Source organism: Peromyscus maniculatus, chromosome 1 (assembly GCF_049852395.1).
Source record: "Peromyscus maniculatus bairdii isolate BWxNUB_F1_BW_parent chromosome 1, HU_Pman_BW_mat_3.1, whole genome shotgun sequence".
NCBI classification, from domain to species: domain Eukaryota; kingdom Metazoa; phylum Chordata; class Mammalia; order Rodentia; family Cricetidae; genus Peromyscus; species Peromyscus maniculatus.
The window spans coordinates 1810771-1835292 of record NC_134852.1 but is presented as its reverse complement, the minus strand read 5'-3'; the positions used below and the strand labels follow the sequence as shown (position 1 = coordinate 1835292).

General features: G+C 37.4%; 1 protein-coding gene across 2 annotated transcripts in view; it reads left to right on the top strand.

The window, feature by feature from the left end:
• The window catches only part of LOC102927799 (vomeronasal type-2 receptor 116-like), a 38511-nt gene extending 27269 nt beyond the window's left edge, over positions 1 to 11242 (top strand). For both annotated transcript variants that reach the window (XM_076564415.1, XM_076564407.1), the window contains exons 5-6: positions 6772 to 6895; positions 10338 to 11242. In XM_076564415.1, coding sequence (XP_076420530.1) covers positions 6772 to 6895; positions 10338 to 11242 — 1029 coding nt within the window. The remainder of the gene's footprint in view (positions 1 to 6771; positions 6896 to 10337) is intronic.
• The last annotated feature ends 13280 nt before the right edge of the window (positions 11243 to 24522 follow it).

Here is a 24522-nt window from a genome sequence, read left to right as displayed (position 1 = left end):
AGAGATCTACAGGAGCAAACTGGACATGGGGGGAAATAATGGAGGGCAAGGGAGGGGGAAATTGAGCTTAGGGGAATGGGAGGTCCCAGCTGGATCAGGAACAGAGTGGGAGAACAAGGAAGGAGATATGATGATAAATGATGACCCTATGGGAATAGGAAGAAGCAGAGTGCTAGAGAGGTCCCCAGAAATCCACAAAGATACCTCCACTATAGACTACTGGCAATGATCAAGAGAGTACCTGAGATGACTTATTCTGATGATGGGATGGCTGAACACCCTAACTGTCATGATAAAACTCTCATCCAGTGACTGGTGGAAGCAGATGTAGAGATGCACAGCTAATCCCCAGTTGGAGCTCTAGAAGTCTAACCTGCGAGAGAGAGTCGGGATGATATGAGCAAGAGATACTGAGACCATGATTGTAAAAAGCACAGGGACAAATAGCGAAACTAGTGGAAACACATGAACTATGAACCAATAGCTGAGGAGCCCCCATGGGACTGGAGCAGTCTCTCTGAATGAGTGAGACAGTTGATGAACTTGAACTGTTTAGGACCCCTCCCCTGCCCCGCAGTGGGACTGGGACCTGTCCTGGATATATGAGCTGGCTTTTGGAACCTAGGGCCTATTTTGAGACACTTTGCTCAGCCTTGGTGTAGGGAGGAGGCGACTGGACCTGCCTCAACTGAATCTACCAGGCTGGGTGGAATCCCCAGGAATAGGTGGGAATGGGGGGCGCATTGGGGAGGTAGGTTGGTGAATGGGAGAAGGGAGGACAGGGGAATCCCTGGCTGATAGGTAAAATTAAACTAATTATAAAATAAAAATATTTACAAAAAACAATCCCAGCACTTGGGAGGCAAAGCCAGGCAGATCTCTGTGAGTTTGAAGCTGGGCTACAGATTGAATTCCAAAGAAGGCACAAGCTACACAGAGAAACCCTACCTTGAAAAACCAAAATAAAAAATAAAATAAAGTAAAAAAATTTAAAATCCTCCATATAATAGGAATTTGCTATCTTGAGCCTCTAGGCTTGGGGCCTTAGGGCTCCAGGGGCAGCCCATCTGGTCTGTTTAGGGCCTTGGATCTGTGGTAGCATCTAATGCCCTTCCAACCTGCTGTGCCTCCTGCACTGACTCCCTGCATTTCCAGTGTCCCAGCCCAGGGCCAGGCACTGATGGAACCATGGTGATGTTCACTCTGTCCAGGCTGCTGCATTTCCAGAAAACCAAATACACAAGGTGAGCAGTGGAGCTGGGGGGTGGAAGACAGGGGTCAGGGCACAGTTGCAGTCATAGCCTTAAATATAAGTATGTTCAATGACATACTGAAAAAGAATTCAAACAATGATAATGACAGTGTTCCAGATGCAAAACAGGACACAAATCACCTTCAGGACAATACAATGAGATCAAAAAACTTACAAGCAATAAGGAACTGAGAGAACATGTGACAGATGCATTCCTAAATGTACAAAATTATGAAAAAGTCAAACTGAAATATGCAAAGGAAATAAAATAAATCCAAAATATCTCAGTAAAACTTTTCTCCAGAGGAATATTTAATGTTGAAGACAAGTTGGTAGCCTTGAAGACCATGCAGAAGTATTAGGAAACTAAAATTGTGGAAAGATAATAATTAGCGCAAATGAAATATGTATAGGACCAGGGAGGGGGATACCATTAAACAATCAAATTTACACACAATGGGCAGAAGAGAAGGAGAAGGACTCACAATGACATCAACAGTATATCCAGTAAAATACGACGGGAATTTTCCAAAATATAGTGATACAGGTGGCCATCTTGAGGTAGGGCATTTAATATTGGAAAAGAACCTTCCTGTCACATATCTTACTTAAAATTTGATTTATGCATATAAAGGAAGGAAATTAACAGTTTCAGAAAGGGAAACCCATTTCATAGAAAGGCCCCTTTTAGTTAACAGCAGATTCCTTCATGAACTTTCTTAAAAGGGGATAGTAACAGTGATGCAATCCAAGAAGCTAAAGATGTTACTGTATCCGACAAAGTTATTTATAGTCAAAGGAGACTGTGAGGATTTTCATGGGTATAAACTTGAGTGGAATTTATCAAAACCAAAAATGGAGGGCACACTTGAGAGATATTTTCACTTAACTGGAAGTAGGAAGATCAATTTGTTACCCACATCTTTGAGATAGGGAGATAGGCCTTATATTAGGTGATGGTGGTACATGCCTCTAATCTGAGCACTCAAGAGGCAGAGGCAGAGGGATCTTTGTGTTCTAGGCCAGCCTCTTTTAAAGAGGGAGCCCCAGGACAGCCAGGGCTACAATGAGAAACCATGTCTCTTAAATATAACGCCCCCCAAAAAAAGAAGAAAAAGGAAGTCTTGCCTGTAGTTGACATCTTTTAACCTGGGAAAAGACATAACTTTTATCTAGATCTTAAGTTGGAAAGACACAATTTTGAATTACAACATTTGATTTTGAAAATCCCACTCTGTGCTGGAAGCTTATATAAGGACATTTAAAAAGGAAACTTGTGCTCTTTGCTTTCTCTCACCTTGCTAGTAAGTCCATTTCTTCACTGGCATTCGAACCATCTATGGTATTTAAGTGTTTTCTGAAGATCAGCTGACACATTCCACATCATAGAATGAGAAGTTTCTACATTTTTGGATTGTCATTTATATGTAGTGATAGCTAGATTAGCTAGACTGCATCCTAGAAGACATTCTAATAAATTGTCTGAATCCATATATATGTATATGTGAGAGAGAAAGTCAGAGAAACAGAGTGGGGGAGACAGAGAGACAGAAAGATTCATTCTATAAGTACTTTAAGAACCCTAACAAATACTAAGACAGACCAATGTTCCATGATATACATGAGTTTTAGGAATTCATAACCCCTCTAACATTTCTGTGGAAGACTCTTGAAGTAGTACTACATCCTGAAAAGTAAGATAAATATGAGTGGTCAAGGAAGAGAAAGAAAATGAGCATTACAACACCAGATCGAAAAACAAATGTTATCAAACTGTATCAAATATTGCAATAACAAAAATGGACAATAATTAGCAAGTAATTATCAATATGAAATCAATGTCAATCTTCATATTCTCTAATCATAATACATGAACAAAGACATTGTTTTGTCAAACCAACATTCATTTTTTTCTTCTAAAAACAAATCTTATTTACAAACGTAGAGAGATTCCTTCTGTAAATATGGACGGAAATAATTTTGAGGAAATGGAACATAATAAAGTAAATGAGAGACTAAAATCTTTGATAGACATGGTAGAAACAATCTCAAATAAACACTGACTAATATAAGTGAACAACAAAACAGAAAGTTCTGTCCCTGTGACAAATATAGCTTAATTCCAAGGATACAGGGATGGTTCAGCATATGCAGGTCAGCTAAGTAAATGGGGCACATAAATATATTCAAACATAGGACTGCATGATTATCCAAATATGTGCAGAATGTGCGGTTAAAAAAATCCAGCATCCATTCATATTAAAAAAAAAACCTAACACAACAGAAGGAACACATTTTGACTTATTGAAGTTTTCTGTTTTATTAAATAATTTTCCCTAGCCCAACCACATAAGAAGTGTTTTCTATGGCAATCTTCTTGACAACATTATACTACAGGAAGAGAAACTCAAAGAATTTCAACAAAGGTCCTAGTGAGGCCAAGTGTATGTGGTCGTGCATGTCTATAATCAAACTCTTGGATGGAGAGGCAGGTGAAACCTTCTCAGTTTATGGCCATTGTGGTGTACATAGTGAGTCCAAGTGAGCTAGGGTTGCATATACAGACCCTCCTTCAAAAGGAATTACCAAAAATTAGACAGTGATGGTTTATTCTAGTTACATCCACTTGCTTTAAACTTTCACAATGACCTTGTTTTTTTTTGCTGCTGAGTAATTATGTAAATGTATCACATTTCTTTTGTCCATTATTTGGATGAGGGCCATCATCCTGAGTGAGTTAATAAAGACCCAGATATGGAAACATGCTCACTCATAAACTGAACATAAGATGGAAAGCAAATGATAACTCTCCTCAGCCCCAGAGAAGCCAAGTTAAAAACGACACATGGATCACCCTAGTAGGGGAAATTGTTGGAATCTCCTGGATAAACTGAGCTTTGGGGACATGAGGTTTTGTGGTGGCCCAGATTAAGGAATGATATATATTGAGAGAAGGGGTAATTATGGCAATATAGGGATAGGGATAAACCTGGTACCAGAGAAACCCCTAGGATTCTACAAGAATGGCCCAGCTAAGATTCGAAGAGAGGGTACCTGAACTGGCCTTCTCCTATAAACATAATGGTGAGTTCCCTAATTGTATCATGGAGTCTTCATCTAGTAACTATGGAAGCAGATGATTAGATGCACAGCCAAGCACTGAGCCAAGCTCTGGAATTCCAGTTGAATAAAGGAGGGATTATATGAACAAGTGGGGTCCAGATCATGACAGGACAAACCACAGAGACAGCTGACCAGAGTAGTGGAAGCTGAAGGAATGTAGACCAACAGCTAGGAAGCCCTCATGGGACTTACCTAATCCTTGTGCATGTGGGTAATAAAAGTATTGCTTGGTCTGTTTGTATTTCCTTGCAGTGGGACCTAGTTCTGTCATTGGCACATAAACTGTCTTTTTAGAACCTATTCCCTATGGTGGGATTAATCACACAGCTTGATAGAGGTGGGTGGAGTTTGGTCCATCCTCAACTTGGTGTTCCATGCTATGTTGACTCCCATGGAAGGCCTTACCCTTTCTGAGGAGTGGGTGTTGTAGAGAGGAATGGTGGAGAGGGAACTGGATAAGAGGAAGGAGGGGAAACTGTGTCTGGCAAATAAAATAAATAATTTAATGAAGAATAAAAAAGAAATTGGGTGAGAAGATACATTTTCTCCACTCATCTTCAAAATAATCCTTAATATCGTAGCAAGTACAAAAAGAAATGATAAACATGAAATACAGAAACAAGGAAAGAAATGTGACCACCTGTAGCTTACACCTTAAATTCTAGCATTCTGGAGGCAGGAGAGGAAGATCTCTATGTGATCTTAGTTAATCTACTATATACAGTTAGTCGAGATATACCAACAATACATAGTGAAAACCTGTTTAAAGAAAACCACAACAAAAAGGAATATTTGTAGTTAATCATGCTGTGGAGAACATGAAAGAGCTCATGCATAGGAGACACTGTGGTTCTGACACAGAACTCAATACTCAACAAAAGATGGCATGTGAGTACCTGATCATCAGCAGCTGTGTTAAACAGTATATAGATCCCTATCACCAGGTTTTTGATTGTATAACGCTTTTATATTTTAAACTTTAAGAAATCCTATAAGTAACTTTAAACAATCTCACTTTTATTACAGTTCCCCAAATATGTGCAGGCATTATCAGGCCCCCTCACCTCAGGAAACATTCCATCTTTCAGTTCAATGCATATTAGTTCAACACTTTGTCACCAGAAATACACCAGGCTCTGCCTACTTAGCTGTTATTCTCTTTACATTCTGCTTGTCATGCTGTGTAATACTATTTATTGGAGTCATCTTTGCTGTCAGAGATTTGAAGAGACATTTCCCATGTTTCTGATATCCATTTATCTTACTTTGTTGCATTGTTGCTATGATTAAACACTGAACATAAGCAAACTGAGGAAGAAGGGTTGATTAGGCTAATGGGTTACAGTACAGGGACAACAAAGCAAGGATCTGGATCCTTCAACTAAAGAAGAGACCCTGAAGGAACATTGTCTACTGCTTTGCTCTGCTTGATTTCTACTACAGCCCTGCATAGGGACAGCACTGCCCACAGTGGACTGGGAACTCATAAATCAATTATGCAGAAATAAAGTCCATAAATAATATGACAGCCAGTTAGTTCAATGGAGAGAAATGTTTTAGTTACACTTACCTCTAACTTTTGTAATGTACTTTCAGTCAAGGTGAAATTAACTAGACAAATCTCTTTTCAACCTCTATGGTGTTTGCCCACAGCAAAGAAACAATTCTTATTCCTAAATTTCTAAGATTGGGAAGCTACTCAACTTACATCAGATTGTTTCCATACATTTGCCTGTAGCATGAAACTTAAAAGTTTTTATTAATAAAATCAAACTTAAGGCCAGTTATTTGGGTAAACACTGGAATATCAGAGAGCTGAAAAAGCCACAACTAACCTCACCTGGCCAACTTCTCAGCTGATTTTGTTTCCTCAGACTGGAAGCCTCTGTGTCCTGATATCTGAATGGCTCTCAGCTGAAATGTGCTGCTCAAAATCTCAAAGCTTAACAAGCCAAATGCTTCTTACTCCTGTTCCTCATGCCTTATATATCTATCTGCTTTCTACCACCATGCCCTGAGATTAAAGGCTCACTTTCTGGGATTAAAAGCTTCAGTCTACATGGTTGGCTGTATCCTTGAAGACATGGATTTCTGCCTAGCTCTGCCTCCCAAGTGCTGGGATTAAAGGCGTGTGCTACCACTGCCTATCCTCTATGTTTAATATTGTGGATGCTCTGTCTCTGACCCCAGATAAGTTTATTAGAGCACACAATATTTTGGGGAACACAATACCACCACATTTGCTTGTTTGGCATTATAAAATATACTAAGTTTAATGTGGTCACTCATTTGGTATATATAAATAAGCTTATTGATATTTCATCATACTAATATAATTTTCTTATAGAAGAAGTAAGTAAAACTCCTGATATCAGCATATGTATAATTTTCCTCAGATGCCACCCTCTGTGTGCAGTGCTGATTGTGGTCCTGGATTCAGAAAATTCTTGCAGGAGGGAATTGCAGCCTGCTGCTTTGATTGCATTCCCTGCCCAGAAAATGAAGTTTCTAATGAGACAAGTGAGTGTTTGCTGTTAGATAAATCCTTCAGATAGATCATCTTCTCCCAAACACACTGGGATGATCAAAGGTTCTAAAAGATATCTGTAAAAATAAACCATATCACTTTCCCATGTTAGTTTTGATAGGACTATGATCATTAACAATGTCACTTTAAGTAACATGTTATGCCATGACATACATCTTTGACTCATTGAAAATCCATGGTAGGTGGCCTTTTCTCATAGAAATTTTGATAATCAAACCACAATGTGAGGGAATTCCATAGAAGGTCTTTACTAGTGACTAATCTCCTTTGAAACTACAAGTAGATTAGATTCCAATGCTAAAATTTTATTAATATTTATTTTTTATATTTACGTGTTTGTTTGTGTCACTACATAAGTTTATAAGTTGATAGGCACCATGAATATGCAGGGAATCAATGGAGAACAGACTAGGGCTTCTGATACCTTGAACTCTGCTATGTGGGTTCAAGAAACCAAATATAAGCCCTCTGTCTCTCTAAGATTAATGAAGACTGGAAACAAATTCTTGGGAAATTATAAGAAACTGTTCAGTATGATACAAAGGATTACAAGCTATATCCTGAGATCCCCCTTTCAAAGTATCCTTGTGAATTGAAATCTAGAGGAGTGTGGGGAATTGTTTCCAAATAAAGTAGAAACTATGGAGTACTATAATCAGTATTTTTATATATAGCATAGTTAATAAAGTAAAATGTAGATAATAAAGTAAAATAAATAAAATAAAATAAAATGTAGTTAATAAAGTAAAATGACACAATGGTTTTGAATGATAGCAACTAGCTACAGTTATCCAAATGGTGTTGTCGCCTACACAGCCCAGGTTAGTCAAAAGATTATTTAGAGTTGTTATATAAAAATGACAGATACTTATGTTTTCTATCCTGTTGCTTATCACTCTATATAAAGAAAGTTCTTAAAGAACATTTATTTCCAGTAAAACAGTTCAGAAGTTAAATCCCTTTCTACTAAAGCTGATGATGAGTTCATCCCTTGGGCCCATGTAATAGAAAGATTTTGTCAAGTCTTAAAGTTTGTGTTCTGATCCCTATGCATTTGCACATACAACTTACTGCAATTTACTTAAATCAACTCTAAAGAAATTATTTTACATATGAAACATATAAGAATAAATGGTATTTATAACAATAAATATATCAAAAATTAAAGAATTTTTTTATTTAAATATATATATATATATATATATATATATATGAAATGGGTGGTTATGTGTAAACAATTGCATGTGCATTTGAGAGGTATCCAAGGACCCTGTAGTTAGAGTTACAGTCAGATGTGAGACACCTGACATCGTCTTTAGACCTGAATTAAGTTCTTCTACAAGAGCAGTATATTCTCTTCACTACTGAGAAAAATTTCTATTCCTTAAAAATATAACTAGTTACATGTGTCTATAAATGCATTGTTATAGATAAAAAGACCAGAAACCTAGAAGTACATCATGACTCTATGCAATTTCAAATGATTCAGAGAAATTGTACTCAAGTTTCTTAAACTTTCTATGGTGGAGACTGCAACTTATGGACAGGATACTATTCCTCCAAACAAACATCTGTCCTATCACTCTTGCTTGAGTGTTCTTCTTTTATTATGACCATGGTATTATATCAATATCTATTTAGCACTTTAGTGCACTCACAAAATCTGAGACTCTCATAGATGGAAATAATTGAAAGAGGAAGAAAGGTGGTGGTATGTTCCCAAAGGTTATAGAATCAGGAAGAAAGGCTTGTTAATGTTAATTATATACAGAGGTTTCTGCCTGCAGTAGGGGTTAGTGTTTTTTATGAACAGGACTCAGAGACAAACTATCCCTACTTCCAGATAAGGACACAACTAGGGACAGATTTTTTTGATTTATTATTTTTGCATTTATAAACATAAAAATTATATTTATGTAACATACTTCTTTCACTCTCACCATCCTGCTTCCCCATATAAACTCAATCACTCTCTTATTAGAGCTCTGTTGTTACTTTTGCATGTACAAACATACACATACATACACACACAATTTACTAATTATGAGTGAACTTTATTAACAATAAGCATGGAAATATGGATCTAGCAAGCCCTTCCTTTCTTCCCCATTGCCTTTGCCTTGCTAAAAGTCGTGAGATTACAGTGATAGTTTGAATGAAATTGGCCCTATTAGAGGGTGGGGTCTTGTTGGAGAAGGTGTGGTCTTAATTGGAGGATTTGTGCCACTCTGGATGAAGACTTCGAGGCCTCTTATATGCTTAAGCCATACCAAGTGAGAGGGTTTTCTTCCTGTTGCTTATGGATCAAAGATGTAAAATATTCAGCTTCTTCTCAGAACTATATCTGCATGCATAGTACCATGTCCCCTATGATGATAATGGACTGAGCCTTTGACCTATAAGCCACTCAATCAAATATTTTCCTTTGTAAGAGCTACTGGGGTCATGGTTCTCTTCACAGCAATAGAAATGCTAACTAAGGCTATTATATTCCTAAAGCTAGTCATCAATGTCTATTCCCTTATTTGAGCACTTCCTCCTCCTGAGGCTGAAAAATAATGTTCAGCATTCAAAGAATTGAAGTCCAGCTTCCAAAAACTCTGTTGTGTCTGTCCCTATTAAAGTGTCCAATCAAAATTAAAGACTTCAGCCTAACGAGGGATTTCCCTTTTATCTTTATAAGCTGCCATTTTCCAAGAGGCCATGTCTATGTCTTCTTTATCAAGAGCAGTTTTTTGTCTTACATGTCCAAATACCTCTTCCCCTCTTTCTTATTGTTTTCCTCTTCTCCTTCATTCTGTATCTCTTGTTATTGTCTCCTATTCCCTTCTCATTATTCTTTGGGTCAAATAAATCTACTTTGTGTTGGCATGCCATGTGTGAATTCTAAGTGTCCCTACAGATTATGTTTAGTATTTCTTCTATGTCAATGGGTTTGGGCTAGTAAATTCAAACTAGAAAACATATCTTAGAAAGTGTCCCAATAGAAGACAAAGTCCCCATCTACTCTAGGAAGAACATAAATAAAAAGGCAGAAAGACATCAGGAGGCACTACAACCATGGGATCGGAGACTTTAAAATACACTCTGTGCAAAATAATGGTTAATGATTTTACCCTCTCTCAATTCACCAGTTTAATTCATGTACTGAAAATATCTGTGCTTTCTTTTAACATAACAAATGACATAAACAACACACCTTAAATTAGATAACACATGATGTGATGGTTTCATTTCCCATAAAGATAATGAATGAGTATTATGAAATGGAAGCACTGTTATTCAGCAATATCCTTCGACTCCATTCTGAGAAACAAATGCAGATAGTGCAATGTTTCTTCAGCAAATTCAATTAAAATATCCAGTGAATAAATGGCTAAAGCGGCATTAATCATACTTTCCTTTCTCCATCAGATGTGGAAAAATGTGTGAGGTGCCCAGAGGACCAGTATGGCAACAGAGAGCAGAACCACTGCATTCCCAAATCTGTGGTCTTTCTGACCTATGAAGACCCCTTGGGAAAGACTCTTGCCTCAATAGCCTTGTGCTTCACTGCATTCACAGTACTTGTTCTTGCGGTCTTTGTCAAGCACCATGACACTCCACTTGTGAAGGCAAACAACCAGAATCTTAGTTACATCTTGCTCATCTCACTCATGTTTTGTTTCTTGTGCCCCTTGCTCTTTATTGGCCATCCCAGCTCAGCTACCTGTATTCTACAGCAAATCACATTTGGAGTTGTATTCACGGTGGCTATTTCCACGGTGCTGGCCAAAACAGTGACTGTGCTTTTGGCTTTCATAGTCATAGGCCCTGGAAAAAGGATGAGGTTCTTCATGATTTCAAGGGCACCCAACTACATCATTGCCATATGTACCCTTATCCAAATTATTCTCTGTGCAATATGGCTGCTAGTTTCTCCTCCCTCTATTGACACTGATGCACACTCTGAGTATGGCCAAATCATCATTGTGTGCAACAAGGGCTCAGTTACTGCATTCTATTGTGTCTTAGGATACCATGGCTCCCTTGCCTTAACAAGCTTTATTGTGGCTTTCTTGGCCAGGAATCTCCCTGACAAATTTAATGAAGCCAAATTGCTGACCTTCAGCATGCTGTTGTTCTGCAGTGTGTGGATCACCTTTCTCCCTGTCTACCACAGCACCAAAGGCAAGGTCATGATGGTGGTGGAGGTCTTCTCCATTTTGTCCTCAAGTGCAGGTCTGCTGGGATGCATCTTTATCCCCAAGTGCTACATAATTTTGTTCCGGCCAGAGAGAATTTCTCTTCAAAAGTTAAGGGAGAAAACATCTTCCTAAACACTCTTTTAATAAATTGTCACTGAAAAATATAGTGATGGTACAGAAACACCTGTTGTGATACAATGCAAGATGTATGCATCAGCTATCGATTCTCATCGTTTCTTCTATGATAATGCCCAGAAATGCCAGGTATACTATGTAGCCGTACAGCAGTTGCCTGATCAAATGATTACACAAAATATTTGGACTCCAATTGAACTGTTGGATTTTAAAAGGTTTAAGGAGGCAATAGTATCTTATGGCATGCATTCCCCATATGTAAAGCAAATGTTAAACTCTTCGTCTACATATAATAGGATTGTACCACAGGACTGGTGTGACTTTGCACAAGCTGTTCTGGAACCCAGCCAGAGACTTCAGTTTCTAACATGGTTTAAGGAGGAAGCTAGAAACGTAGAAAAGCAATGGAGGGATAAAGGAATACAAGTTTGCCAGGATCAGCTTATTATAGAAGGCCAATATGCTTCAGTACAAACACAATGTTTATATGATGTTCAAACCCTAATTTTATGTCGAATGGCAGCCTTGAATGCATGGGACAGAGTTGATTAACCAGGAAAAAAAACCTGAGTAATTCACAAAGGTTATGCAAGGCCCAAAAAATCTTTCACAGATTTTTTAGAAAGACTGGCTTCAGCAGTACACAGAATGGTCACAGAATCAGAAGCTAGTAAGGCAATAATTGAAGCTTTGGCATTTGAGAATGCGAATGCAGCATGCAAAAGAATAATCAGGCCATTAAAGGCAAGATCTGCACCTTTGGAAGATTGGATTAGAGAAACAATTAATGTTGAGGCTAATGAGCATGATGATACTTGGGTAGGAGAAGTAATTTCAAAAGGTTTGAGGAGTGTCAGATGTTTTGGATGTGGAAAGCAAGGACATTTTAAAAGGGACTCTAAACAGGTCATTCCTAGAAGCAATGTTTCTTCAAGGAACAATGGCAACAGAATGCCCCTTCCTTCTGGAGTATGCAGAAGGTGTGGTAAGGGAAAACACTGGACCAACGAATGTAGATCAACAAAGGACAGACAGGGTAATCCTTTGCCTTAGTTTTCGGGAAACTCCCGGAGGGGCCTCATGCAGGCCCCCATAGCAAAACCAGTTCAAACCTTTCCTGCAGCTGTAAAGGAAATCCCTGCTCTGAGCGATTAAATAACCAGATGACTATTGGAATAAATCATGCTGGTCAGGATGATGAAACAGAGAGAATAGAAAATTCAGGAGAAAACATAAAGAATTTTTTTTGGCAAACTTCTATTAATGAACAGAGACCAAAATTAACGATAAAAATAAATGGTGTTTTGTTGTCTGGTCTGGTAGACACAGGTACGGACGTTACCATAATTGCACCAGAATTTTGGCATCCAGCTTGGCCTCTTCAGGAGGAAAACGTTCAACTGTTAGGAATTGGGACATTATCTCAGGTGAAACAGAGTGCAAGATGGCTAGAATGTATAGGTCCAGAAGGACAGAGAGGAAAATTAAAACCATATGTGGCTAACATAGCTATGAACCTGTGGGGTCTAGACTTGTTGCAACAATGGAATACTCAGATTAACATCCCTCCAATCTCAGAAACAAATCATAAACTAGCACATGTTTCTGAGAGAAATATTAGAAGGCATTATTTTGAGTGGTCACCAGCCATCCATATTATACAAGAACAAGGCACAACAACTGATAATCTTCCAAACATACCAACAGCTCTACCTTTAAAATGGTTAACAGACAAGCCTGTATGGGTTCAGCAATGGCCTTTAACAACAGAGAAACTCCAGGCTTTAGAAGAGCTGGTAGAAGAACAGTAAAATGCTCAGCATATTGAACAGTCAACCAGCCCTTGGAATTCTCCTGTATTTGTTATTAAAAAGAAATCTGGTAAATGGAGAATGGTCACAGACCTTAGAGCAATTAACAAAGTAATTCAGCCAATGGGCTCTCTACAATCTGGAATTACTTTGCCTACTCTGTTACCAAAAGGATGGCCTCTCATAGTTATTGATTTAAAAGACTGTTTCTTTTCAATACCCTTACAAGAAAAAGACAGAGAAAGATTTGCTTTCACAGTGCCTACTTATAATAATTCTCAACCGGTTAAAAGATTTCAATGGAGGGTCCTCCCACAGGGAATGTTAAATAGCCCAACTCTGTGCCAATATTTTGTACAACAGCCATTGGAAGTGATACGTAAAAATTTCCTAAACCTATAATTTATCATTATATGGATGATATTTTACTAGCTGACTCAAATGCAGATACTTTAGAAAGAATGTTTGAAGAAGTAAAGAGAATTTTGCCTTGCTGGGGATTACAAATTGCTCCTGAAAAAATACAAAGAGGAGATTTTATTAATAAATTCTAAATAGATTCTAAAATAGAGCTACAAAAAGTTAGACCCCAAAAGGTGCAAATTAGGAGAGATAGACTACAGACTCTTAATGACTTTCAAAGATTATTTGGAGATATTTCTCATCTATGAACTATTGTTGGGGTAAAAAATGATGAACTGACTAATTTGTTCAAAACCTTAGAAGGTGACAAGGACTTAAATAGTCCAAGAGAATTATCACCTGAAGCTGAGAAAGAATTGGCCTTGGTAGAAAAGAAAGTACATGAAGGGCACATGGATCGTATTGATCCAAAGCTGGATTGCATTTTGGTTATCTTACCTTCTAGGCATTCCCCTACTGGAATATTAATGCAGAGGGAAGATATTATATTGGAATGGATATTCTTACCATATAAACCAAATAAAAAATTAAAAACTTATGGGGAAAATATCTCTGACTTGATTTGGAAAGGTAAATTGAGACTTCGTCAATTAGCAGGAATAGACTCAGCAGAAATTGTCGTACCTTTAACTAAGGAGGACATTGAAAAATTATGGACAGAAAGTGAACCTTGGCAAAGAGCTTGAAGTAATTTTTTGGGAGAAATTAACAGCAAATATCCCAAAAGCAACAGAATTGATTTTATAAAGAGAGCTGATTGGATCTTGCCTCGAATTGTACAGCAAAAACCCATATCTGGAGTTCGTACATTTTATACAGATGCCAACAAACAAGGAAAGGCAGGTTACAAATTAGAAAATTTAAGTAAAGTGGTTCAAAGTCCTTATAATTCAGTGCAAAAATCAGAATTGTATGCTATTCTGTTGGTATTAATGGATTTTTCAGAAACTCTCAACATAGTAACTGACTCTCAGTATGCTGAAAGAGTGGTATTACATATTGAGACTGCAGAATTTATCCCTGATGCTTCAGAAATAACTTCACTATTTATTCAATTACAAGATATAATCAGGAAAAGGAGTCATCCTTTATATATAACTCACATCCGATCTCATACTGGTCTGCCAGGCCCTTTAACACAAGGCAATGATGAGATTAATAAATTATTGATAGGAAATGTGCTGGAGGCCTCAGAATTTCATAAAAAACATCATGTCAATAGTAAAGGTTGAAAAAAGGATTTTTCCATAACCTGGCAACAAGCCAAAGAAATAGTAAAGAAATGTCCTACTTGTTCCTTCTATAATCAAACACCATTACCAACAGGATGTAACCCAAAGGGTACTCAGAGGAATGAAATCTGGCAGATGGATGTGTTTCACTTTGCAGAATTTGGAAAATTGAAATATGTACACCACACTATCGATACTTATTCAGGATTTCAATGGGCAACTGCTTTGAGTTCTGAAAAAGCTGATTCTGTAATCACTCATTTGCTAGAAGTTATGGCCATCATGGGTATACCTGCACAAATCAAAACTGACAATGCTCCATCATATGTCTCTGTTAAAATGAAACAGTTTTTTGATTATTACAAAATAAAGCATATTACAGGTATACCACATAATCCTACAGGTCAAGCAGTTATAGAAAGATCAAACAGAACTCTAAAGGATATGCTAAATAAACAGAAAGGAGTAACAAAAACCCCCAGAAATAGACTGCATAATGCTCTATTAACTTTGAATTTTCTGAATGCCAATGACAAAGGAACAGCAGCTGCAGAGAGACATTGGATAATAGAAAAAACTACAGAATTAAATCAGCCTATATACTTTAAGGATGTGCTGACTTCAGAATGGAAAACAGGGTATGTATTATGTTGGGGACAAGGTTTTGCTTTTGTTTCTACAGGAGAAGATAAGCTGTGGGTACCATCAAAATTGATAAAGGTTCGATTTGAACAAGAGAAACCTCTTAATTAGAAGAAGTGATAGTTCATCAACCAGCATGAACATCCAATTTAAACTAACTTGTACCAGTAACACATGCCTTTTCATTTAATCAGATAATAACTTGCCAAAAGGGAACATCCCCAAAATTAGTCTTGGGGAAAGGTTTTTGTTTTTGTCTTTTAGGAGAATGATGGTTAAGGAATCTGAAGAACACAAGACAAATGAGACAACTGAAGAAAAGGGACAAATCATCAATCCTAGGAAACAGAGTGAAACGGAGTATGGGTATATATTATCTAAAAAATTTTATGTCTTCTTAAATGTTTGTTTCTGCTTTTCTCTAAAGATTTAACACTATTGGTTTTCTAATAGTCCCAGTTCAATTAAAATTTAAAGCTGACTTTGGAGTTGGAGAATGGCTCTCTCCTTCTTTAAACTCAAACATGTTGTTAAAAGAAAAATGCAAACTCCTTGTATCATGCCAGAAAAAAAGAGCCATTTTCTGCTATGGGACAGGACAAAAGCCAAATTAATTAAGGGACTATTCTATTACTAATCTCAACTCTTTGATTCTATTCTGATTCTTTAAACTTTTCTTTAAGTATAAATTTTATATCAAAATTTACAAGATTAATATATATATATATACATTTTAAACTTTGTTAAGATATGAATGGTCATATAGAGTACTAACTAATTCTAGAAAAAAGGCTTCAATTAGCTGCATATATATGTCTTTGTGTTCAAGTCTCTTATCAGTTTTCTGCAGGAAATCACGGCCAGGCCTAACATCAACTGAAGTCTCCAGGAAGAAGATGGGGCCCCAGAACAACAACAATTCCACATGGACAATAACAATATCACTGAACTGACAAACATCATCTAGAGATCAGCTTTGAACTACAAGGTGCTCAGAGCAATTTTGAGATGACTAGCTGAGATGATCCAGTCTCAAAGACTACTTGAATAAGGACTTGAGATAAACCCTGAACATTGCATTATACACAGACTGGATAATAATGAAGGATATAGTTACCTTTCCTAGAATTTGACAATTAACCTAAAATTTTTCTTTCAGGATAAAGATAACTTCGCTCATACCCAGCAGGAAGCAATTTTAAGAATGACGCCTACATTCCCAAAGAAGTGGTGTGGGGCGGGTGGTTCTTTGGTTCTTTTAATGGGGTTTGGGTCTGGGATAATTTTCATTATTTAGGGGGGTAGGTTACAAGTTGTTGTCAAGGGTTAGGAAAAAAGCTAAGCAAAGGAGATTAGATTTAAGGTTCTTGTTTTAAAAAAAATGGAAAGAAAGAAAGAAAAGAAAAAGACAATTACTAGTTTTAAATACTTTACATTATTACCAACTATTAGGATATAAAGAAATGAAAGTAGTTAGACATTACAATAGAAATTGTAGTCATATTAGATATGTTTTAAAAATTGAGCAGATATATTTTAGACAGGTCATCTTCAAACCCTTCAGAGATCTACCGAATATGGCATTTAAAATGTTTTAATAACTTAGAAATTTTTTTCTTTTTTGAGACATGTCGGCTCCTGGCAGTACCAATCTACTTCAGAGAAAATATGAGCATTGAAGAAACTGCATATGGAGTTAACTTTCATTGTGGCAAAAGTTAGCCACTGGACAACAAAGTATCCTCAAATCAACAAGACAAAATGGACAGACATCACACGAAACAAATGACTACCGATTCCTGCCAAAACATGTGTGGTTATGGCTTTGTCAAAAGGCATCTTCTGAGGCCAGGTCAATATGGCACCATCCCTGAAGTGGCCTTCACAATCTGGAAAAGGTACAGTGCCCTTTTCTTCGAAGGCAGCTGAACAGGCAGTGGGCCGATGGCTTCTGTTGTGCAATGGAACAGCAACTGAAAGCTCATGCCTCTCAATAGTAGACTGGCACTTAATAGAGGGATGTGGAGAAGAAGGGGATGCTGAGATGAAGCCATATATACACAGCCAAGAAGAATGGACAGCTGAATTCAAAAACCATCCACAATTTCCAGAATTTAAAATCCTGAATCGTGACATGACACTAGTGGAATTCAGGTGTTTCTGGTACATGGACTGCTCTCACCCAATGTGAGGTTGAACTGTTGACCTTGTGTACAACCTACTTCACAAATGAGTCTGTCAGATACGATAAGCCTATAGGCTGAAGATGATGCCCCAACACTGCGAAGAAACCTCAGGTGACTGTCCAGGCAGCTGGCTGTTTCTGTCAACTCACAAAATTTTTGGAAGTTGCTTTTGTGCACTTCCTGTTTTTATTTTTGTTAGCTAATATTATTTCCTTCTTGGGTCTCTGAGGGAGTTGAAGATTAGTTAGTTATAGTTGAAGATTAATTAGGATAGAAAGTGAATTAGATACATTTTGGACTTACTAAAATAGGATAGATAAGGGAATTATTTTCTCTGATTTGTCAAATACAAATGGACTAGACATCGTTTAGGTATTTGTTACTTGTATATATTGTATATAGTTATTGTACTTTTGTATATAGTTTTTCTTTTGATAGTTATAACCTTTTGCCTTTTTTCTTTTTATTAAAATAGAAAAGGGGAAATATGGTGATATTTTATTTGTACTGCAATATGATTTTAATTTTATGTTAATAAATAAAGTTGCTCTGGGGTCAGAGCTATTAGAGCCATAGCAAGAGCGTGGTGGTTAGAAGAGCTAGGTAGATTTCTGTGTGTTCAGGGATACAGCCAGTATTGGAGACATACACCTTTAAGACCTGGAGGGCGGTACTTACAGGCAGGGATGAGGCAGTCATGTGGTTTGGTTTACAACCAATGAGAAGGCAGAACAGAAAGACTATTTAAACACAGACAAACAGGAAGTAGCTCTCTCTTGGGGAAGCTAGGAGCACTGCAGGAGGTAAGATTTTATCTCTGAGTTCTGACCTCTCGGCTTTCTGTTTTACATTGGCTCTGTGTTACTTATTTTAATAAGATGATTGGTTACATCTACAATACTACTTTTCTGTACATTGTATGTTATAATCTTCCACTGCAACACTTATTTTCAAGACCTGGTTCCTGGAGCTTAGTGCATAATGGATGTGTTATTTTATTTCTCTAATACAAAGTAATATTTGAAATAAACTCAAGTAATTCTTTTGTTATCTGATTTAATGTGTGACTTTTAATGTAAGAGAAAAACCGAGAAAGTTTGTAGTAGAGGGAATGAATATTTGCAGACTAATTACCCATTCTGGAGGTGACAAGAGACTGCTGTTGCATAGTAGAAGTTAGAGGAGTAAAACTTAGGAGAAAGAAAGATGTTTTGTTAAATAGATAAAAATAATATTGAGAAAGATGGGGAGATGTATCAGCATTTAAAATCATGTACAGCTTTTTCAAAGGAGACCAGTTCACTATCAAATCCATGCATCTTACCATTCTTAGGTACCTTTAACAAGAGTGCCAATGGATCAGATGCCTTTTCTGTCTCTCAAGAACACCTACACACAGGCATGCACATAAGAACACACTCAAAAAGCACACATACACATAAGGGAAATTAAATGAAAATTTTAAAGTGAAATTTACATAGCACTATAATGGAACCCTGGCTTTTTCTCTTTCCCATTCATTGAAGTAGATTTTCTTTCACATAATATTGCCTGATTATGGTTTCCCCTCCCAGCTCCTTAAAGCTCTCCCAAGATCCTCCCCGCATCACTTCTTATCTTAATCCACTGCTGTGGATATTGCTCTATATAAATAAAACACTGATGTCCAGTGACCAGGCAGGAAGTAGGTTGCCAGGCAGGAAGTAGGTGGGACAAGGAGAGAGGAGAATTCTGGGAAGCGGGAGGCTGAGGGGGGAGACACTGCAGCCTCCGCCAGGACAAGCAGCATGTAAAGATGCCGGTAAGCCACCAGCCACGTGGCAAGGTATAGATTTATAGAAATGGGTTTATTTAAGATATAAGAACAGTAAGCAAGAAGCCTGCCATGGCCATACAGTTTATAAGTGATATATGAGTCTGAGTGATTATTTTATAAGTGGATTGTGGTACTGCGGGGCTTGTGGAACCTGGAGAGAAGCCTTCCAGCAACAATCCACCCCACTTCTATCTCTCACCGGAAAACAGTAAGGTATCTAGGTGATAATAATTAAAAAATATACTATGATAAAGAAAATCTAACACATTGGAATTGGTCAAAATCGGCAAACATAAGGAAAGAGCCCAAGAGATGGCATGAGAATTAAACACATGTGTTTGTACACTCAGGAATCCCCCAAAAATCTTTTCTTGAACCATAACATATATGCAAGCAATGTGTAGTTTAAATGTGAGTAGAAATTACATATATAAAGGTGTGAACATACACAAACACACACACACACACACACACACACACACACACACACACACACACACAGCATGAAACACCTACAAAAGTGGAACAAAATGGAAACTCTCAAATTACTATGAGACAAGGACCTCCAAAAATGAGGTTTACTCAATTTTCTTTTCCCATCTAGTTCTGGGAATGGAGTCCACCCTTAAAAGTAGTTCACTTCCCTATTGAGACTCGTTTAATGGAAAGTAAATTCTCATTAGCTGGTGGATTTCGGTTGGAGATAACTTCTGGTTTAGGGATAGGCTTGTGATCACTTCTACTCCCAGGTCTGGGACCCCAAGCAGGAAAAAACATGTTTGCACTGTTCCTGTTTCCTAGGTTCTATGATTTATTTATTTATCAATCCTGTTCATTTATAAGGATTTTTTTTGGTATCCTCTGTCATGGTATCTGCTCCACCCATGAACCTGGGCTATACAGGTCAAAAGAGGCTGTGTTTCATGCCATCATATGTGACCTCTTAAAAGGAAAGGGAGAGGGGTCCCATTCTTCTTCTTACTGGCTTGATCTGTTGGCTAGGTGCATTTGCTCACTTACAGAACAGAAGATAACTTGAGTTTACTTGTGTCTGAATTAGTGAGTGTATTTCTAAATGTAAATCTTAATAAATCCATATTACCCATTAAATAGACTCACATGCTTTGACCTTGATAGTTCTCCACTCTGTCTGCCTCTTATCCTCTTTCTACATATGGGTCCATGCTATTTTCTGTGGCTTATAGTGAGATATGTGAAGGAGGCAACCCTTTTAAACTTAGTTTTCTTCCTCTCACCATAATGTCTGGTTGTTGATTTCTGTTTGCTCTTTCTTCCTGTCTGCTACAGAATGAAGATATTTTGAAGATGACTGAGAAAGATGTTGATCCTGAATGTAACACAATGCAATTACAAGATTTATTATTGCCTTTTTTAGAACACTAACATTTGGTTTTACTGTAGGTAAGGGTGGATCTAAACCCAGAAAGGAGAAACTTAAGCTTAATTAACACATCCACCAGGCCTTCTCAAACAGGTATTCTGGATGCTTAAGTCTGTTCTTAGTGAATCTGTGAAGTATCTCAAATAAGATACTTACTCCATCCAGAGATTGTCCTGGATGGATGCTGCTAATGATGATAATTACAGAAAGGCCTTAAATTAGGGATCCTGGCTGTGTTACTGTCCATAAGTGTATCTACATATTCCATTAGTAGAGGTGAAATTGTGCCTAATAAATGATGGAAATGCTACAACACATGAGAAATTCATAGCCGCATATGGCTAATAATCAAAGGACAATATCACCAAGGCTCCTTGAGGTTCGGCTTGACCTTCGCTCCTTCCAGTTAGTACATTGTAATAATCAGCTGAAATCTTACTTTGTATTATTGCAGCTTGCAATAGTTCTGTTTTTTTCATTTAGCAAAGAAAAGTAGAATGTTTAATCCTCTCTAGGAAAGCAAAAAATGTGGATAAATTTAAATATGGAGATGACTGGAAAAATGGTAATGGTTAATTAGTATTGATATTTATTCAATATTTGTATCAATAATATATAATTGTAATTAATTAAATATATTTATAATCAATAATCTCTATAGATATAAAGCTTAGGATTAGTTTAACCATCAAAAGTTTAACCATCAAAAGTTTTCCTGTGTCCCAGCTGGCCAGCCATTGGGACAAGTCTCTCCCACTTGCATCCCCCAAGTAAGCAAATGGAAGCATATAAATATATATATATATATATATATATATATATATATATATATATATATATGATTTATTTATTTATTGTGTATATAATGTTCTGCCTGCATGTATGCCTGCAGGTCAGAAGAGAGAACCAGATATCATTATAGATGGTTGTGAAGCACCATGTGGTTGCTGGGAATTGAACTAAGGACCTTTGGAAGAATAGCCAGTGCTCTTAACCGCTGAGCCATCTCTCCAGCCAGGAAGCTTATATTAATTATAACTTCTTGGCCATTAGCTCAGGCTTATTACTGACTTAGCTCTTACAGGTTATTTAACCCATAATTCTTATCTATGTTTAAGCATATGGCTTGGTACCTTTTCTCAGTGCTGCTTTGTCATCTTGCTTTCCCTGTGTCTGACTGGTGACTCCTCACTCAGCCTACCTTTTCCCTGATTTCTCCTTGTTTGCTCATCCCACCTATATTACTTGCCTGGCTACTGTGCAATCAACATTTTATTTATCAACCAATTAGATCAACACATATGTGTAGCTAGAGTTTTCCTGCCTTGCCCACAGTCAGGACAAATCTTTGTCACCCGCCAGTCCCACAGCCACTCAGACCCAACCAAGTAAACACAGAGACTTATATTGCTTACTAACTGTATGGCCGTGTCAGGCTTCTTGCTAACTGTTCTTTTATCTTAAATTAATCCATTTCTATAAATCTATACCTTGCCACGTGGCTGGTGGCTTACCGGCATCTTCACATGCTGCTGGTCATGGCGGCGGCTGCAGTGTCTCTCTGCCTCAGCCTTCTGCTTCCCACAATTCTCCTCTCTCCTGTCCCACCTACTTCCTGCCTGACCACTGGCCAATCAGTGTTTTATTTATTGACCAATCAGAGCAATTTGACATACAGACCGTCCCACAGCACATATCCACATCATACATAATTACATTCCACAGCAAATAGGTGTAGTTGTATGTAATTAGAATATCTCTGTCCCAAGGAGGGAGCAGAGAAGTAACATAAAAATCTATCATTAGTCAGTGTGACATAATATGGTACAGTGTGTCTAAATAATAAGATTCTGGTTTATCAAACAGAAGTGGTTAATTTTAAATACTAAGTATATTTTTAGTTTCTGATTATTGGTATTAATTTGGTTAATCTGTATTTTAATGAAGTATTGCTAGATTAAGAGTTACATAAGTTAGTCATGAGCAACTGTGGACTGCAGTTAAAGCTGACCTAATACTTCAAATTTATAATCAACACAATGGTAATCCATTTAACTTTGGGAGGGCTGTAATCACCTGTGTCAGGGTATATACAGAAAGACATACAGAACAATTATCACAAGCACATGAAGAGTGAGTCTGATGGTACATACAATTCATGATCACGGGCAGAGTTCATACAATTAATAATAAAACCTTAAAACAAAAAGGCAATCTAGTCTCTTTGTGGGAAGGTTATGTAAACATAAATGAAATGAAGGGGAGTGATATTTTTGGGCATGGAATTTGCTTATAGTTGCTTCATGCTGAAATAGGGCAAAGTTTGGAGTTGAGAAGACTGGAACACAGTGGAAGCTCAGGGAAGTGTTGGAGTTTTCACATGTTGTCCATGCAGGCAGCAATTTGAATCAGTCTGTGATTAGCGACAAACAGGAGTGCAGAAGGACTCCTTGGTATGTGGGATGGAGTGTGGGGTGCAGGGCTGCAGCTAGACAGCACACCAGTTGGCAAGAGGTTGACAACCTTTAATTCTTTAAGTGATTAGAATTCCTGCTGGAAACAAATATATATTCGTGGTAGAACATGCAGTCATGGTGTTTTTAAGGAGGAATCTTTTTTTTCTATCAGTTTATTTCTAAAGCCAAGGTCTAAATATTAAGAATCTAGAAGTAAATTACAGCTTGTAGGCAGACTGGCAGCTAGGAGTGCCTTTGTCCTGCAGTGCCTGGCCGTGTGGTGTGATCAAGTGATCCAGGATCCATGAAGGTGAGTCAGTGTCCTGTTAAAACATGCAACCACATTCTCCTCCTGTCATTATTAAAATATCAGGACCTTCCAATTATCAGTGAGGAGGTCCAAGAGGCTCAAGTGTAACTTTTGTGGAGAAGTGTCTGAGCAAAGAACACATATTGTCCTCAGATTTATATTCATATGATTGCAATGGCACATGATTTAAGTTATGATGGGCAGATGAATATTAAAATCTTTACTTTGCATTTTGGATACTTGGGTGTTTAAAGTATGATGAGCTCTTTCTACCATAGCTTGACCTTGGGGCTTATAAGGAATCCCTTAGTGGGAGATAAGAAAAGTGAGCACCAGTTCTTAAAAGTTCTTGAAGTGTAAGAAGGCCATTGTCCATTTTTTGAGCTCTAGGCATTCCTGATATTGAAAATCAATGACCCAAATGCTGTAGATTGAATTAACATGTGAAATTATGAAAGCATATTTAGTACTCTTACAAACCATCGATAATGAACAGATAATGGTCATGTAGTTCATATGAAAAGATGTATGTTTATCTGATCTGAGTTATTTGCCATTCTTCAGGCTCATAATACAAGATATTATGCTGTTCAGCCAATGAGGGAGGGTTGTCACATGAATATCTTGCCCAAACAATTCTTCTCTTTTTGGTTTAATTTCATTCCTAGGCCCAGTCTTTTAGAATTAAGACCCTCCCACAAACAGAGCCAAGGATGCTTTAGCCTTAGATGTATAATTTTCACGATGATCTTAGATTAGGGTCATCAAAGAGGAATGTCAAGTAAAAATTTGAGTACAACCATGGGTATATCTAAATAAGTATGTACTCAGGAGAGATCATCAAGCACTTTTTGAAAACCATGTAAAGTTTTTAAACAGTGCATTCTCAAATGAAAAGGTTGAGGAGAGACAAAATCTGTGTGAATAACATGTCCCAAATATGAGAAAAGAGGTTGAATTTGGATTTTTCTGGGGCCATTTGAGGCCCAATATAAAGTC